We start from the raw sequence: 17834 nt of genomic DNA, 5'->3' as shown, positions 1-17834 counted from the left end.
CTTCGAGGGGCTTCTTCAGATCGCTTTAAGTGTTAGTCAGCTTCGAAGGAATCCCGTGTAAAAAGTTCCACCGTGGTCGAGGAGTCGTGTGCTGTGAGCTGCGGATGCCCCGGCAGAGAAATACTCGCTTAATTGCGCGTAATCGTTGGTCCTGGAATGCTGAATATGCACTATTTAGCAACTGGCCTTCCATGCTGTTGCGAACGCACACGCGAACACGGTCCAAGTTTCCCCCCAAACTTTTTAAGTAAATTTTGAATGGAGGCAAAAGGTCACGTACCACTTCCCAGAAAAAGGACTCCGTGTCGACTGTTCAAAATTTAATAGATTTAAAAGATACCTGGACTTTCAAGATGCACAGACCATTCTGTATTTTCAGTTCACAAAGTAAACACGATAGTAAACTCTCTACGTCAGAGTTTCTCTCCCACTGTAGTAATTTTTCTTGGTCTACGTACATTTGTAAATTGAATCGAATCCAAGTACGAACGTTTTAAAAGTAATTGCAAACTTGATATTTTAGTGATTTAGTCTCGACCACGTTCGTTCAGCGCTGCAGGATTAACGGTTGTTCTGCTAGCGAGAGTATCGCAGATTCACAGTATGCCACGTCATTCACCATAATAACTGCTTTCAGTGCATCAACGTCCCATGTCGCTTTAAATGTGTTCCCACGTGGATAGCTTGTACATAACAAATCTCCGCCTCGGCTCGAGCTTTTCGCGATCAGACTTCCCGTCGACCTTGAAAGAGGATCAACGAGTCCTGAAGAGCTGGAGCTCGAGGCGATAGGGTTCACGAAACAGGCTGTTTGTTTTTGCCGGTGGCGCCCCATAGATTTGGCCCCGTGCCCTTCTTCGGACTTCACCTGCAGCGACGGCTCTTGCATACCGGAGAGCACGGTTTGCGACGGATTCGACAACTGCCCGAGGGCAGAAGACGAGCTTCACTGCGGTATATAACCACTTACGTTTCGTCTCGGGTCTCTCTGTGCCAGGGACCCCCTCGTGAGATTATCTGTTTTCATTAAAAACAGTCGCGCGAACCTTTACAAAACTAGATTACTCCGCGGAGTCTCCGGCACCGATGATCCTTGCTTCTGCTTGCCAAATAACCCCGGACTCGTTGGGTCCTCTGCGCGACTTTGCTCGCAGCTGGATCCACGTCGACGAAAGTTTTAACGCGTCGAAAATGTGAAGCGAACGACAGTCGCGCGGAAAAGTTGAAATTTGTTTCTATCGTAAAATGAATAATCGTGGAAACGTTCTTTAAACTTGGGTCTAACGCTTCTAAAAATTGTCCTTATATCGGTGCAAACGCGATGTTATTTTCCTGCGACACTCGAAAATAGATTTATTTCGACGTCTGAGATATGGAAGGCTATATCACTGCAAACGAGCAACCCCGTAATTAACGAAGATAATAAATGGAAAATGAAGTAATTGTTGAATCAGAAGGGATTGTTATTCTACTCTTGATTCCCCAGAATATAGGTTGATGCCCGTTTATTGTATCGAATCAAAAACAAGATTAAAGCAGAGACACGCGAATAACAATGAAATTAATTAGCCTTTTCAGACAAATAAACAGCGTTAAAGCTTTTGTCGCCCGTCATCGCTGTACTTGTATATTGATAGCTTCACCATTTAAACCTTCACACCTCCAATTGATCATTGATTGTATATATTACTCGCTCTTCCCAAGTACATTATCAATCCCACGTCAAACGATAAAGTCGCAGGCAACCAAACTTGCGTAATACGAAGCTCTGTGCCTTTTAAATGTATCCTTTTAGAACGGTCGTTCCTACCAATTTGTAAAAAGCAAAAGCTTTTGTACCGTTGTTCATCGAACGCTTTCATTGTTCGAGCTTCCAGCTTTCGTGATGAGAAAAATAAGTCCAGAAATCGTCCTCCCTTACCCCCCCCCCCCCCTCACCACTTGATTATAGAATAATTATGCTCCGTTGAGGCGACGAGGTAACCCAGAATCGAAGAAGGAACGCAATATTCGTATCTTTTCTAAATAAAGCGATAAAACTTTGGTCTCTTTAGAAGGATCCAACTTCTCTCTCGAGAGAGAGAGTTATGTTGCACAGTTGTATATTCGAAATATTTGAATAAATTGCCTAGTACTAGTCTTAGTTCTAATGCAAGTCTATGAATACTCGTTGAATATATAAAATATTCGATTATTTAATTGTTCAATTTAAAGTAGAAGTTGAACTCCCAAGCTTTGAACTTAAATCTCTGAGAATTAAAACTCTTTCAACGATATATCGGAGACCAAGTTTTCGTTCGATATCCTTCTTGGACTGGCAAGACCGAGTTCCCTGAACGAATAATTATCCGCTTTTCACCAGCGTTCACCGTCGACGTATCTGTACATAAATGTGTGTTCTCTGCGCATATATATATTCCCGCTGCGATACAAACGACCGCAACACAAAACAAACAGAACGGAAATGCACGCCCACCCAGTTCAAATGCCTCACCGGAAACAAGTGCATCGAGGGTGTCTACAGGTGCGACGGCCATCCGGACTGTCCAGATCGCAGCGACGAAGATTGCGCAAACGAAACCATTACACACGCCACTCAGCCTACCAGTACGCCTATTTTTCCCCATTTTCATTTTCTTTCATTTCTTTTCGTGGATGCGCCAATGGCCATCGCGCGGACGAAACTCCTCGATCGGTGTCGAATCGAATACATGTCGTCGCGTATCTCGATCGACTCGTTCGATAATTGTCGCATCGGTTCAGGGAGTTTCGTCCATCGAGGGCACATTTGTTGACAATTGAGGAACGTTGGGTCGAGACCAAAGTGCCAGCGATCGAGTCACAAATGCTGCTTTAATCGAAATGTCGAACGACAGAACTTTGCTCTCGACACACCGGTGAGACTTTTACCGCACATTTTGCAATTCTGCTTTCGACTGTGTACGACTCCTCTCCATCTGTGCTCCCTTTCTCTGTACGATGCACGACTTAATGCACCTCAAAGAAACGAGTTTACGCGTCCCTCTGATATTTCGGACGCGCTGAAGTCGACGTAGGTAAAAAAAAACTTTATTGTTTGGCTAGCACTTCGCGACGGGGACGACGACGCTGGTTGCAAGGAGACTCGGCCCTAATTAATTCATTAGCTTGATAGAAGAAATCTCGTTTTCGTTAAACTTCCGAAAGTCGTTCTCCCCGTCGTCGAAGCATTTTCCACGTTTGTACCCCGCTGGAACGCTTTGTTTGAAGTAGCTTGCAGTGCGCCTTGTCTGTGTATGTACGTTCAGATCAGCACTGGCCAGGCTTGCCGACCAAGAGCCCGAGGGAATGCGATCCGAGCAGGGAAATGCGTTGCGATGACGGCATGTGCGTTCTACTTCGGCGCAAATGCGACAATGTCTTCGATTGTCTCGACGGCAGTGACGAACGTGGTTGTGGTAAGAGCTTCATTCGCTCCTTTCAAGGTCACTCGGGAGATCCAGAGACTATCAGGAATAAGACAAAGTTGAACGAAATTTTATTCAAATTTTAACACGGCGTTCACCCAGGTAAACAGTTTATAAAAACGCCTCTTTGTATACTTGGACAAGGTAAAACTTAGATCTGGACCTGGACGAGAATCGAGTCTAATTAGTTTGAGACGTTTGAAGGTAGATCTGGGCACAAAGATCGAGATTTTAATCAAAAGGCATGGATTAGTTTGCACGCGGAGAATCTAAGCTAGTTTGAACCTAGATTTAGAGAAGTTTATATCTAGACTTTGTAGATTGGGCAGGACCACGACAAAGAGTACGCTCGAGAATAGAACCGACGCTTCGGAGTGACCTAGAATACCATGTCCATCTCCCCGCCAGCCCTCTCTCATTTGTAGCCAGCAATTCTTACCAATCGACTTCCTCGTTTAAATTGCGGAGAAAATAGCCCGCGTTGGTGGAGAAGTTGAACAAAGTCGATTGGAACTACCTCCCCCCCACTCACCCCCCCGAAAAATCCTTGAAATTCGAAACCCGCAACGTTAACGCATTTTTCGTGTGCTTTACACGTGTTCGTACCGCCAAGGGGTCTGTTCACCAGCCGAATGGAAATGTGCCAGTGGTGAATGCATAGCAGAAAACGAGAGATGCGATGACACGATCCACTGTGTCGATGGATCTGACGAGACTGGATGTGGTAACTATGTGTCCTACCTGACCTATATCCCTTACGTGACGAAAATTGGCCGCCCACCCTCTCCTTTCTCTGTACGAATGGTTTCATAAATTGTTTCGAGATCAAACAATTTCGATTGGCCATTCTCTTTCTCGAAACGTTTCACGGTGTTTGACGATGTTCGACCGACACAAGATTCGCTCGTTAAAATAATACATCAATTAACGATGGGCATTCATTATCCATGGTCATTCGACTATTTCATTAACCTTTGAACGACTTAACAGCGCACGTCACATTTTTTACGAAAACAACCCTGGCAGCGACCAATTCACTATCGTTTCCCGATCCTTGCACCCGTTCCTGCGTCGTTCGTCTCGAATCTCGTTTCCATCATTCGTTTTGCACGTATCATCGCATACTCTCGTCGGGAATCGCTGTGTCTGTGTCGCGAGAGTCATTGTTGAGCCGCGTTGACGCACGTATCTGCATGCGTATTTCTGTGTAACAATAAAATTTCGGACGCATGCGTTGTTTTTGTGCCACGCTTGTTGCGACAACTCGGAGCAAACATGTGAGTATTCTTTTGGAATCTCTGGATTGGACGGACCAACGTGCACGCAAAGGAGCCCGAGGCAAGGGTGGTAGAAGGGTTGAACGTCCCTTTCAACGATACGCGTCGTTTTGACCCGCCTACCTTGGCACGAATTACACTTTTCGAATCCATCGATGAAATCAGCCGAAAGGGACGCGCATACCCCGCTGTTAAGGCCATTTCTGCCCCTCTCCCCGTCCCCTGCATCCCTTATTTCGCATTAATGCACGATGTTGTAACGGAGAACCACCTGGCCATTTGGGGATCACGTTGTAGTGAGCGAATGTCCGGCTGGAATGTTTCGATGCGACGACGGATTGTGCCTCAACAGTAAGAGACGTTGCGACGGTCAGCCGCATTGTTTGGACGGCTCGGACGAGATCAATTGCCGTACGATCATTTATTTCTCTCTCTATCTCTCTCGTTTTTCTCTCTGTCTTTCTTTGTACTCTTTATTAAGAACGGATTTGCATTCCACGTCGAACCATAGAAGGACGGTCCCTGATTGGTTTCAGTTTCTAGCGGGCTGGATTTATCGTAGGTCTCGATCGTGGACAGATTGATCTTCGGGCTTTCACAACGAGAGGAGTCTATCGAGGTCTCCTGGACGCAGTGGTTCTCAATATGAAAATACGAGACCTTCGTAAACGAAGAACAGACCTCAGTGACATCGATCTTCGGCTAACTAACCGAGAAAACAGTCATTCATTATAGAATAAACTAGCACGTATTCGTGTAAGACTGGCTACAGAATCTATAAATCGATAAATCGATCGTGGTGGTTTTGACTGAGAGATTCCGAATCTTTCTCAACACTAATTTTATATTCGATAGTGATAGATCAGTGAGAATATTGACAATCAAGAGTTGGATGGGTCTTTCCACCCTCGTTGAAAAGTTGATTAAACGGTTCTTGAATAATTTTCGAGCCGCGAAATAGTCATGGATAATTGATACAACTCGATTCGAACACGATTAATTTCATTATCGGAATATCGATATTCCGTAAACGGGCCCTGAACTTGAATGAAAAATTAATTGTGATCAGTCTTCGAAAGTATTTCTACGATTGTCCTTCCACGATCGAAAGGCCACGTATATTTATGACACCGGAAACTCGAAGAAATTTTCCTCGAGCAACTTTTGAATCAAAAGACCTCTGATCGAGGGTTCGACGTGCAGCGCGAATCAGCCATCGCTCAAATGGCCGTTCTTTTTTTTCATTCTCGACGACCTTTTATCTGCCTATCTTTCTGCCTGTTCCCCCCGCCCTCTCTCTCTCTTTTTTCTCATTTTCGCGGTTCTCCCGTTTCCCGTTCACGCGTAATTTCTTCGGTTAAGTCTAACACGCGGCTGATGAATTATTCTCGCTACGAGTTTCGACGTATCTCTCCCTCCAACCAGTCTTTTTCGGATACTCTCGCATGAAGGGCAACGCGATAGACGGGAAAAGACGGAATCTTCAAGCCTGCTTTGATCCTACAGCGAACATTCCCTCTTTTTTCAACGATACATACTCAAATAGCCTCTATTTAAACAAAAAGAAACGCTCGATTCCTTTGCCATCCGCCCACGCATTCGATCATTGCAATTTCCCCATGGAATAAAATTTCCAATACTCTCGAACCAATCATACAAATTACTAGTAATTACTAGTAAAAGTTGGAAGCAACGTAGAATCGAACGAAGAATAAATCGACTTATTTTTTAAGTTGGATCGAAGAACCGTATTGCTCGTTTTTTTTTTTCGCGCAGAAAATAAACCGCGATAGAAATAGCGTTGTAGTTCCGTGCAGTTTTCGAGGAGCATCGACCGACTCCTCGGTAATTTTTATCTTGGAGTTGGTGGAGGCATGCTGGAACGTCCTTCCCGTAGAAATAGAAAGAAACCAGGTATGGATGTTCGAGGAAACAAGTTCGAGCGTGAAAAACGAGAAGAAGCCAGAGAATGGAAATCGATGCGTGCGCGGATCGGTTCGGGAACGAGCCGCGGAGCCGTTCGAGCGGCTCCTGCTCGCGCGTCGGTCTTCAAGGCGGCAATTAAGAAGCTGTAACTAATGCGAGTGCTCGCCCTGCCAGACGTGCGAGCCGTTAATCTCGTTTCGTCATTGTATCGACCGTGTTTCAACCCCGGACGTTGACTGCTGTCGACTTGAATACCGACGACGCGACATTACGGCCGAAGCCGTCTTTTAAAAAATCGACGCTGCGCGGTGTCCGCCATTCTACATAGAAATTTCTAAACGAGACCGCCGCGACCGACAGAATTTCCCCAAAACGCTAAACTCCGACCCAAATATGGCGAAACGATCCTTTCAGTCCCAGGACGGGCGATTTTTTCGTCAACTTTTCGGGATCGTCAATTCTGAGACCATTTTTTATTTTTTTTAAGCTTGTCAGGAATATTACTTGCAGGGTAAAAACACTCTTACGGTTTTTTATCCTAGTAAAACCATTTCAATGTCTTTTTTTTTTTTTTGCTTCTCGCAAGGGTGCAACCAGGTCACGGCCCTCAAGAGTTATTATGATTATTCATTTATTAACGGGAATAAACCCTTTAGTAGAAAAGATGTAATATGTAAGGAACTACAAATGTAGATTTTACATAGTTAGACATTATAAAATTTTAACAAATAAAATTAATTTAGAATACGTTGCAAGGATAATTTTAGACTTTCTAATGATTGTTCGATTATATCTGTTTTATTTACACAATTCTGAGATTCAAACGTTGTAACTTTCAGAATGAAATGGAAAGTGATTTTTTAAATATCTTGATGGTACGTACGAAGGAAACAATCGAGTAATCGTTGAACACGAAATATGACTCTTGATCGGTTTGCTTACAAACATAATAAAGTCTTTAAAAAATTTATTATCGAGAACGTAATTTCACAAGTTTCACGGACTATTCCTTATCTTCCCGCGTAGTTAAGATTACGTAAAATCGTGATGATAAGACCATACGCGATTATCGAAGCGAATCAAATATTGTTTCACCGCGGAATCGTTGTATTTCGTTGGTTTGCTCGCGGAAAATACAGAAAAATTGCAATAAGCGAGCGAAAAAACGGAAATTTCCTTGCGGAGAATCGCTGTGCCTCGCCGAGAGCACGCACTCTCGACCGACTTTAAAGTCGTTTTTTTTCGAAAACGAGAACCACAACGTAAAATCTTGATTCCACGTTTAATTACAATTACACCGCGTCTGGTACGAGAAGCCCATATTAATCGAATTTTATACGGTGGTCCGTTCGATCGTATGCAAAACACTCGACGCAGAATATATTTTTTAAACGCATTATTATTTGGCCCTTTGGCCTGTGCAAATTTCGTTAGGGCACTCGACCTACTTGGGGCATTTTTGTCAGAATAATTTGAGAGATGCAGCCAGCGAGAGGCTCCTAGTCCGCTTTTCCCCTTTTGAGAACGTTACGCCATGTTTTTCTGCGCTTTTCCAACAACGTTGTCGGTCGCGCGCCTCGTTAAATGAATAATTACCGATCTATTTCGATCGCAAATGCACCGAGCAGCCTCGATGTATCGCGCGAAAGATCTATCTTTGTATGTTTCAGCGTGGCACTTTTTTCAATCTTCCTTCACTTTTCACGTTTTGGATTATCTGATATACTTTTTAATGAATCTGAGAGATGTCTAGAATAATGTTTGCAAATGATGATGATGATATATATATATACATATATATTCTCTGTTTGTTTTCTTCTGCTCGATTTCTCTGTCTTCCACCCTCTGTCACCCTGTTCTTTTCTTTTTTCTTTTTGTTTGTTCTTTCAGCTGAGGTTGCCTGAATCTTGACATGTATATATTATGTATTTCTCTGACTGTCTGCTGTGTATCTTTTTTACACTCTAATGTTTATTATAATTGTAAGTTTCTTCGCACAGCGCACGAACACGTACACGATCCAAACGAATCGAGGGATTTTTTATCGTTGTCTTGCGCTGCTGGTTCGACAACGCACGCGTTAATCTGAAAATTATTTTTAAGTTTCGCAAGATATATACCCTTCGTTAGACGTTAAACTTTTCCGTCACCGTGCAACGAACGCAAAATAATTTAAAAACGGCTGGAATATTGTTTCAACGAACAAAGTTCTTTTTAATCAAGGTGTTTACTTTCGCCGTGTAGCGTTAGTTATTAAATAGAAACATTACTTTTACTCGTACGTACAATTGTCGGGTCTAGCGCGAAGTCGCTACTGCGCGTTTAAATTCGTTAAATATTTGATTACGGTGCTTTGTTTTTTTTCTTTTTTCCAGTTGACCAGCAGTGTACGATTTCTTCGTTTCTGTCTCACTTTTTGTTCACGATTCTCTTCACTTCTCTCGAATGATATCATAGTCTTAGATTTACGAGGCATCGCCTTTTGCCTAGATCTTTCTGTCTGATACCGTTTAAACGTTCGTAGCTTTTGGGGAAGTACATTGCGCTCTCATCCTCCCCAGGGAGGACGTAGTTCACGGAGTTATCGTGGCTGCAACAGTAGAATTTTCGTACTTACCACTCTTCCAATAACGGCGTCGCTCTTTATTGGAATACCAATTGGAATATCACGCCAACGCCTTTGGCGTAATGCTAATTATCGACTCGATTCGACCGCGATTAACGACGGAATTGACGTGGCTAGATAATTATAATGAATTGCGTGCCCCTTTTCGCGGGGAACAGACCCGTTCATGTAACTATTCTAACTGCAGTCTATATTTTTGTTAATTCGTACTACTCTAGAAGTAAGTAACAAATCAATCACAAAGCTGTACCTTATCATTTAGAAATTAATTCATATTTTTTAACGAAGAAGCTTATCGTCTGTACTCCAGATCCTCCGCATCTAAAATCTCAAAGAGTCCGTTCTGCCACTTCAATTCCAAGATTGAAATTCAGGAAAGACAAAAATACCGTGGTATTCCAATTCCATCACACTATTTTCTGCAAACACAGGAGTACGGTGTGTCCACACGACACACAGATGGACACTTTCGCCATGGAATCCGTGTACACGTGCGCTCGCCGCGTTTTCTTAAAACGTCGCATGACAGCCGGCAGTGTGCACGCTATTCGCTCGACGATTCGATCAGCTGGGTCACATCCTCCTTCTATCTCGTTTAATTTCATCGTCGGATCGTGGAAGATCAATCCGTGGCGATCGTCTGCCCCTTTCACGGACTTTCCTCCAAATTTTAACAGCGATAGATTCGTCGGAAGCGCGCACACTGCCAGCTTTTTTTCGTTTTTCTTTGGGATTTCTTTTGGAACTTCGAAGCCCTGCGGTTTCAACAGCTGACGTCCGGTGTACCTTTTTTCAGACTGTCCCAATGGCCAGCTTCCATGCGACAACGGCATCTGCATCAACAGTAACTTCTTCTGCGACAACAACGTCGATTGCCTCGACGGCAGCGACGAACGCGACTGCCGTAAGAACGTCTTTTCATTTGACGCAACATTCTATTCGAATTATTTTCTGTTCTATTCTCTTACTCCTTTGAGTGTTTCTACGATCAATTCGCTCTGAACGCTCTAAAGTTACGTTTAAGAAAACATCTAATGGAAATCTAACACACTCTGAGAGTCTTATCAGCTCCTTAAATCCCATAGTTGACGCAAAGCAGTCGAACAGTTCTGATTTTTAACGATTCTCTTCAGTTTATTAACTCAGACATAATCTAAAACCTAACTCGGAGTATATACTCCTCTTCTATTCAATAATACTGCAGAACAGTCTGATCGAAGCACTGGACTATAATTTTATTTCAACCTGGGTTCTATAGAACCTGAATTCTTCTCTGGAGCAGTCATGTTCAATTTAAACTCCAAGATAATTGAGAAAACTTGAACCCCCATGCTGGACCATGCTACAAATTAACTCAGACATAATCTAGACCTAACTCAGACTTCTATACTTCTACTCTAAAGCACTGGACTATAATTTAATTTCAACCTGGGCTCTATAGAACCTGAATTCTTCTCTGGAGCAGTCATGTTCAATTTAAACTTACGGATAATCCAGAGAACTTGAACTCTCATTCTGTACCATACTACGAGTAGCTCAGAAAATTTCGTCTGGTAATTCCAGTCGAAGGCAACACTGTCAAAAGGGTCTTTTAACGCGCGATCGATTGAAATTGCAGACGATACTGGGGGTGGCAGAGTTACAGATTCTATTAGATGTCGCCAAGACGAGTTCACCTGTCGGGATGGAAGCTGCATTCCAGCGTCCGCCGTCTGCGACGGTCGTCAGGACTGTCCTCACGAGGACGACGAGTCGAATTGTCATCGAGGTGAGTCGAAAACCGTGCAGAGAAACGATGCTTGGAAGGGGCGAAACGCGAACTGGGCGTTAGAAAGCGTCGTAGCGTGGCCCGAAGTGTGCGACAACTGCTGCAAGAATTGCGATTTCAATGTAAATAGTATGTAGAAGAAGCAGAGTCGATCATTCCTCCACGAAGTAATATCGAGTTCGGAGTGTTCGCTAGAGATCCTTAATGCGGAGAACACGTTCAACCACGTCGCAGCCATTCTCACTAACTGTAAATACACGCCACAAGACCTTGCACATTTGATTCGTTAGATCACGCAACGCACCAGGTGCCTACACAATGTTTGGCTGTGACACGTCCGTCCACACCGCCTGCTAGAACCAACGAATTCCGTCGCACCGTGTTTCCACGTCCACAGATTCGAGCTGGACTTCAGACTGCCGGCAGGTGATCGTCGCCAGAAACGCGAAACGGGTGTTCCCGATACGAATTGGAACGATAGCTCAATATTTCTCACGAGAAAACAAGCGCAAGGAACTCTAAACACTAATTAGTCAGTGCTTCGAGCACTTGCATTAGGTCATACGTTCGAGCTTTGTACCGAAACTTAAAGCAATTAAATCCATTATCGTTTAATAATTTTGAAAAATTTGAATTGGAACGTTTCGTAATTGTTTGGGCCTGCTGTCAGTCTGAGGTGTATCACGAGACGGTGAGAGCCGATAAACCGGTTGTAAGTAATTCCTCGTGTTCAGGATTAGTCGCAAAGGCGAGTCAAGGATCTAGAGAAACGCCAAACAATAAAGCTCATCCGCGAACAAGCTGGTTCAGTTTCGGTTACTTCTAGGTATAAACACGTCGGATAAAACCTCCTCGAGGAGACATCCGGACACCCTGGTGGGGCTAACCCACGAGAACCAAGCTAGCAAGGGTTACAGTCAACCATCGGCTAATCCGAGCACGCCAAGGAGTTGTGCTCCGGATGATTTTGTTTGTGCTGACGGCACTTGCATCCCTGAAAATCATCACTGCGACCAATTCTACGATTGCCGCGACTTTACCGACGAACAATATTGCTTCGGTTAGATCACACGTAGATCTTGAAGATCTGTTGGCGTCCTGTCTTTCCAATCTAATTTCCCACGTTACCCGTATCCTTTCCGTTCGCCTGAATCCTCGAAACGCAGACCAACACTCGTCTAAACGATCGTTTGCAATTGGACGCCACAGATTCTCTAGGATCTGCACTGTTTACTTTCAGTTTATGTTAGCAGCCGAGTAGACAGTGTGTAGGTTGACCATGTAGAGATTTACACGCCTGTAAATCTTAGTGCATCCATTGCCTGACACGACCGATTAAATCCCTGTTAGTAGTGATTTAGTGTAAACCTTGTCACAGCATGAGACCAGTTTTTTAATCTTCGTAGAAAGTGTAGAATAGAAGGACACTGAGACGACACGATTGGAGCACCCGAACGAACTAGAAATGTTTTTAAAATGCTAGAATTAGATAAGAAAGTAAAAAGCGACAGGGGTCATATGCTGGCCTCCAATCCGTCTGTAAAGTTTTAATAAAGCAATTATTGAAAAATATGGATAAACGTGGACTCGTAGGGTCAAGGTGTTTCCAAATCTTGCAAATGTCCTTCTTTTCGACGAATTTATGTTAAACACTCTTTCTAGGTATCGTAGATATTAGTAGTTTCTGGTTAATATTCGTGTCTTCGTGTACATGCACAGAAAAATCCGAAGGATTTAAAGAATCGTAGTAATTCCTAGGATCTGTGTGTTGAAAATAATTCGACGAGAACCCTTGGCTGTTTTTCTGTGCGTGGATATTTCTATACATTTTTACATGTACCGACGGTGCTAGTTCTAGGTACTTTAAAATCCTTGATCCATCGTTCAAAGAGTAAAAATAGATCCTTCGTTCCATGACTGATTTATATACGTTTTTATGCCTCGATCACGTTTTTCAAAACTATGTGACGACTTCTTTGACGCGTTATATACAATCTTATCTGTTACAATGCGCGATGTACTTGCAGGATGTGGAAAGGATCAATTCCAATGCACGAATGGGGTTTGCATCAGGTCTGAGCAGAAGTGTAATGGTTATATAGACTGTGACGATGGGTCTGACGAGCATGAAGACTGTGGTATGTATTAATGCCGCGATATATATTGCATACAATGGTTTCGAAACGATAAGTGCACATAATTAACCGATCGTTATCCATTCTTTTTAAATCGAGGTGGTAAGCACCCCATGCCTGGACGTTGTCCAGCTGGTTACATCATGTGCGACAGTGACAAAAACTGTATTCCTCAGTCCTCCATGTGCGATGGGGTACCAGATTGTAGAGACAGATCGGACGAACAGAATTGCGGTAAGCGAATGCACCGTGGAACGAACACTTCCGTACATTTTATTTCATTAATTTTCATCGATGTATAGTGTTCTTTGTATGTTATCTGCAGATACGTCTAAAGATGCGTCGCACCTTAATCTCAAGACATATCCCAGTGAGCAAGTAATCAAAGAAAGTACGTATTCGTCTATCTTTACACCAGAAATTACAAAATTATCGAAAATAGAGTTACTGTGCGTTACACGGAAAAATATATAGTATAATATTGTAGATTGATCGTAAAGTGTTGAAGGGTTTATTAATAAGAATTCTCGTTATTTTTTTCTTGCCTAGCACTGGCGAAGCAAGGTAAGATTTTCCTGTGAAGCAGTCGCAAAAATAATGCTGTTTAGAATTTCGCGCAGTTTCAATTTACAAAGTATAACAAATATCAAGGGCATAGTAGGAATTTTTTCTTCGACGGGGTAAAAATGCTTGATTAAAACTTGATTACCTAAAGTGCCTTTTTTACCCTATTCTATCTACGCCCTTGAAAAAATTGATTAACGTTCGACCATGTTGCCTGTTTCACATCGAAACATTTCATATATTCAAAACATTTAACGTTTAACGATTAACGTTAATTAACTCACACGATATTAACAACACTGCAGATGTTTGTTACGAATGAACAGGGCGATCTCGTGCGTGGGATGCGAAACACAGAGAAACTGAACAGTGAACAGTTTATTTAAACATATAATATAGTCAGTGTTCGAGTATAAGTATCCAAAAATATTTTAGGTCACCACTTCATTACTTTCAAGTCTTTTAATGGTACTAAATACTGAACAACCGCGTTAACACTAAACCTATAGACACTTTATGTACATTCCTACTTACTTTCTAATTTTTACATTATATGTATAGAAAGTTGTATTTTGAAGTCCTGAGACAGTGGAAACTGAAGATTCTCTCCTTTCATCCTTGCTATTATATTTACATCGGAAGCTAACTAGAATTTGATACCAAATATTGTCCGGTTTTTTACAAAAAAATATAAATCGTTCAACCTGTCGTGGTAGGTAAGACTACATATTTTTCTCAGAAAACCTCAAACAATAAGAATAGAAGTGAATATTGAAAAGTTCATTGTACGTATGCTCTAAGAAAAGTCGCGAAGTTATATGGCGCTAAAATAACATTGTATGGTAGAAATTCTAAATTTTAAAAACGGTCATTTGACCGGTCACGATAGGTTTAGTGTTAACAAAAGCGGTGCTTGGAAATGCGGTGATATTAATACGCTGGAAGTAAACAAGATCATAATACTGCATCGTTAAAGGAAATTGTTTACAGAAAATATAAATTTTCCTTCGATCGTTAGGTCGCGAAGTCGTCTTCCAGTGTCGAGACGAGAGTCCTCTTCGGGCCCGAGTGCGCTGGGTTCGTGGTGACGGTCTTCCTTTACCACCTGGCAGTCGAGACACCGATGGACGTTTGGAAATGCCAAATATCCAATTGGATCATGCTGGGATCTACATTTGCGAAGCTATAGGCTACCCTCCATCCGCGATAGGCCGGCAAGTCACCGTTCACCTCGACGTAGAAAAGTGTAAGCGTGTAATTCCTAACGCTTGAACGGCCATTGTCGCGTGTACGTGACTTCACCGACCACCCGTTACCCGCCACTTACTTGATTCTAGTCCGAATCGAATTAAACCGGATTGAACATCGCCTGAAAGTCATGTGTTCTTTGCAGTCGATCCACCAGTGACCAACAGACCCATTTGTCAATACGAAGAAGCAACTTGCAGCAATGGAGACTGTATCCCTAAATCGTACGTATGCAACGGTAGATTGGACTGCACCGACGGATCGGACGAAATGCGATGCAGTAAGTCTTCTCTTTCGACGCTCTGACATACTTCCGGTACTTCCATATTCGTTCGTACGGTTATATTTTTGTGTACACGTGGCAGGCCCCCATGGTTGCCAGCCCAACGAGTTCCGTTGCAACAACACCGAGTGCGTGAGCAAACTGTGGCGTTGCGACGGCGATCAGGATTGCGCCGACAGAAGCGACGAAGAAAACTGCGCGCCATCACCGCCGAATTCCCCCTGTCGTTACTCCGAGTTCGAGTGCGCCAGTGGCCAGTGCATACCGAAAGTGTACCAGTGCGACCACGAGAAAGACTGCTTGGACGGCAGCGACGAGATAGGATGCTGTAAGCGATTAAAATTTATTTACCTCGGCTCGTTGCAAACGGAGGGAATATCAAATTGTCGTTTTCAGCTGGGGTGTACATAGTACAGCCACCTCCACCGATGGTTCAAGTGGTCGAAGGGGCAGATTTGGTGCTCACGTGCAAGGCGATCGGCGTCCCCGTGCCAGTGATCAACTGGCGTCGAAACTGGGGTCACGTTCCTATAAAGTGTACAATGACGTCGGTAAATGGAACAGGGACTCTGACATGCCTCAATATAGCCACTGAAGATGAGGGGGCGTACTCTTGCGAGGCGATCAACGGCGGTGGCTTCGTATTCGCGGTACCAGACGCGACCGTGATCGTGACCAGGCCTGATTCCATTTGTCCCAAGGGAACGTTCAACTCCGAGGCGAGAACAGCGAACGAATGCATCTCCTGTTTCTGTTTCGGTGTGGCGACCGAGTGTCACAGCGCGAACCTGTTCACCTATCAGATACCTCCGCCTTTTGACCGTCATAAATTTGTGGCCGTCGCCCAGTATCCGGCTATTCAATTGCTCGGAGATATTGGTAGCCAAACGATGGACGTGAGAAGCATAGGTCGAGACGGTGTTCAGCTGTCCGCGATGGAGACGTTGTCAAACGATGTGTTCGGGGTGAGAGCCGAGGACAGAGTTACGTACTTCGCGTTACCCGAGAGCTACCACGGCAGTCAGCTGAAGTCTTACGGGGGCTACTTGAAGTACAGAGTCCGTTACAATGGCACTGGTACGCCAAGCTCGGCGCCATCGGTTATCATCAGCGGGAACGACTACGTGCTGGTTCACAGAGGCAGGCAATTGGTACCGAGTTACGACAACGAGGAGTCCGTCAGGTTCTTCCAGGGCGAATGGTACAAGCAGGAAGGTCACCACGAAATTCCTGCATCTAGGGGAGACATCATGATGACGCTTGCACAAGTGGAAAATATTTTGATCAAGTACGTTTCGCTATTGGATGAAATCTGTTGACGAGGTTCTTCGAAACTGATAACGAGCTTTTCCTACAGGGCCCGATACGATGATTCTCCGCACTTGGACATCCGAATCACGAACGTTGTAATGGACACCGCCGATGCGCGTAATACTGGCTTGGGATCCGCGTCCTACGTCGAGGAGTGTCAATGTCCTTCTGGTATATAGAAAACCTTGTGCTTCCATCCAGTCCAGAATTTCATATCGTTACGAAACACAATTATTATTTAGGGTACAGTGGTCTGTCGTGCCAGCAGTGTGCTCCAGGATTTCTAAGGCGCGAATCCGGCCCGTGGCTTGGCCAGTGTTACCGAGACGAACAACCTTGTCCACCAGGGTATTACGGTGATCCCATGAGGAACATTCCCTGTCAAGTTTGCCCCTGTCCACTCACCAACCCGTCTAATCAGTAAGACGTCGGCCATTGTCTCGCAACGAACCATCGTAGTAGCATTTTAAACTTCTCACCGTACTTTCACGGTTGTCTTCGAACAGATTTGCTCGTACTTGTCACCTCGGATCGGACGGACAACCGACCTGCGACTGTCCACCCGGATACGTTGGACGTAGATGCGAACAGTGCGACATCGGATATACAGGCAATCCTCTCATACCTGGAAACATGTGCGTTCATGCCGGGCTATGCGATCCCGATGGTAGTCACAGCGTGATCGCGGATCCTAATACCGGACAGTGTCGATGCAAGGTACTAAACCTCAAATACAAACATAAAAAACAAACTCTCGTACTTGGTATCTAGTCCGTCTTCGTAGTAAATAAGATTATATAATATATTTGATGTCGTTAACGCTATCGTTTACTTGGGAATGTCCCCACCTGCCAAAAAGTAAGTGCGATCCACGATATACTAAGACACAAACATTATAGTTATCTTTATCACGGTTATAAGTAACATAAGAAATTTTTAGGTACATAGCGTCAAAGTAAATTTCAAAATAAACATAGAAGACAAGATAAATTATAGTAGTTGATATGGTCATCGGATAGAGGATGAAATGCCCTTTAAAACGAGCGTTTGTGAGAGTCGATAGCTTTATTAGTTCCGGAGATATAGCGATTTTAGTTTCGCGTCGATGCGGTGGTTAGTTCCGGAAATAGAAGAATCGGAAGTGTTTGTTTACTTTTTCGCTACGGCCTTGTCAAGGCCGTTGACCGCGCGCGCACATTGAAAGTAGGTCAGGCGCCAGACGGTCACGAGTGTCACGTACGAGACAAGGA

At 43.8% G+C, this 17834-nt stretch overlaps 1 protein-coding gene across 30 annotated transcripts in view; it reads left to right on the top strand.

Annotated features, from left to right (window-relative positions):
* Trol (terribly reduced optic lobes) overlaps nt 1–17834 on the top strand; it is a 154037-nt gene that overhangs the window by 115119 nt on the left and 21084 nt on the right. For 21 of the 30 annotated variants that reach the window (XR_013080464.1, XR_013080466.1, XR_013080463.1 and 18 more), the window contains 17 exons: nt 838–954; nt 2458–2607; nt 3288–3437; nt 4060–4170; nt 5021–5134; nt 10072–10179; nt 10894–11043; nt 13071–13181; nt 13278–13412; nt 13504–13569; nt 14761–14988; nt 15136–15270; nt 15356–15601; nt 15670–16561; nt 16631–16755; nt 16827–17004; nt 17091–17301. Coding sequence is in view for 3 of the 30 variants with exons in the window: in XM_076774981.1 (XP_076631096.1) it covers nt 838–954; nt 2458–2607; nt 3288–3437; nt 4060–4170; nt 5021–5134; nt 10072–10179; nt 10894–11043; nt 13071–13181; nt 13278–13412; nt 13504–13569; nt 14761–14988; nt 15136–15270; nt 15356–15601; nt 15670–16561; nt 16631–16755; nt 16827–17004; nt 17091–17301 (3227 nt within the window). In the remaining 27 variants the exon portion in view is untranslated. The remainder of the gene's footprint in view (nt 1–837; nt 955–2457; nt 2608–3287; nt 3438–4059; nt 4171–5020; nt 5135–10071; nt 10180–10893; nt 11044–13070; nt 13182–13277; nt 13413–13503; nt 13570–14760; nt 14989–15135; nt 15271–15355; nt 15602–15669; nt 16562–16630; nt 16756–16826; nt 17005–17090; nt 17302–17834) is intronic. The other 9 variants (XR_013080481.1, XR_013080480.1, XR_013080483.1 and 6 more) reach the window with 6 other exon arrangements.

The sequence above is a fragment of the Colletes latitarsis genome, chromosome 10 (assembly GCF_051014445.1).
Source record: "Colletes latitarsis isolate SP2378_abdomen chromosome 10, iyColLati1, whole genome shotgun sequence".
Taxonomy (NCBI): Eukaryota; Metazoa; Arthropoda; class Insecta; order Hymenoptera; family Colletidae; genus Colletes; species Colletes latitarsis.
Note: the sequence above shows the minus strand (reverse complement) of the source record. Positions and strands in the feature narration are given on the sequence as shown.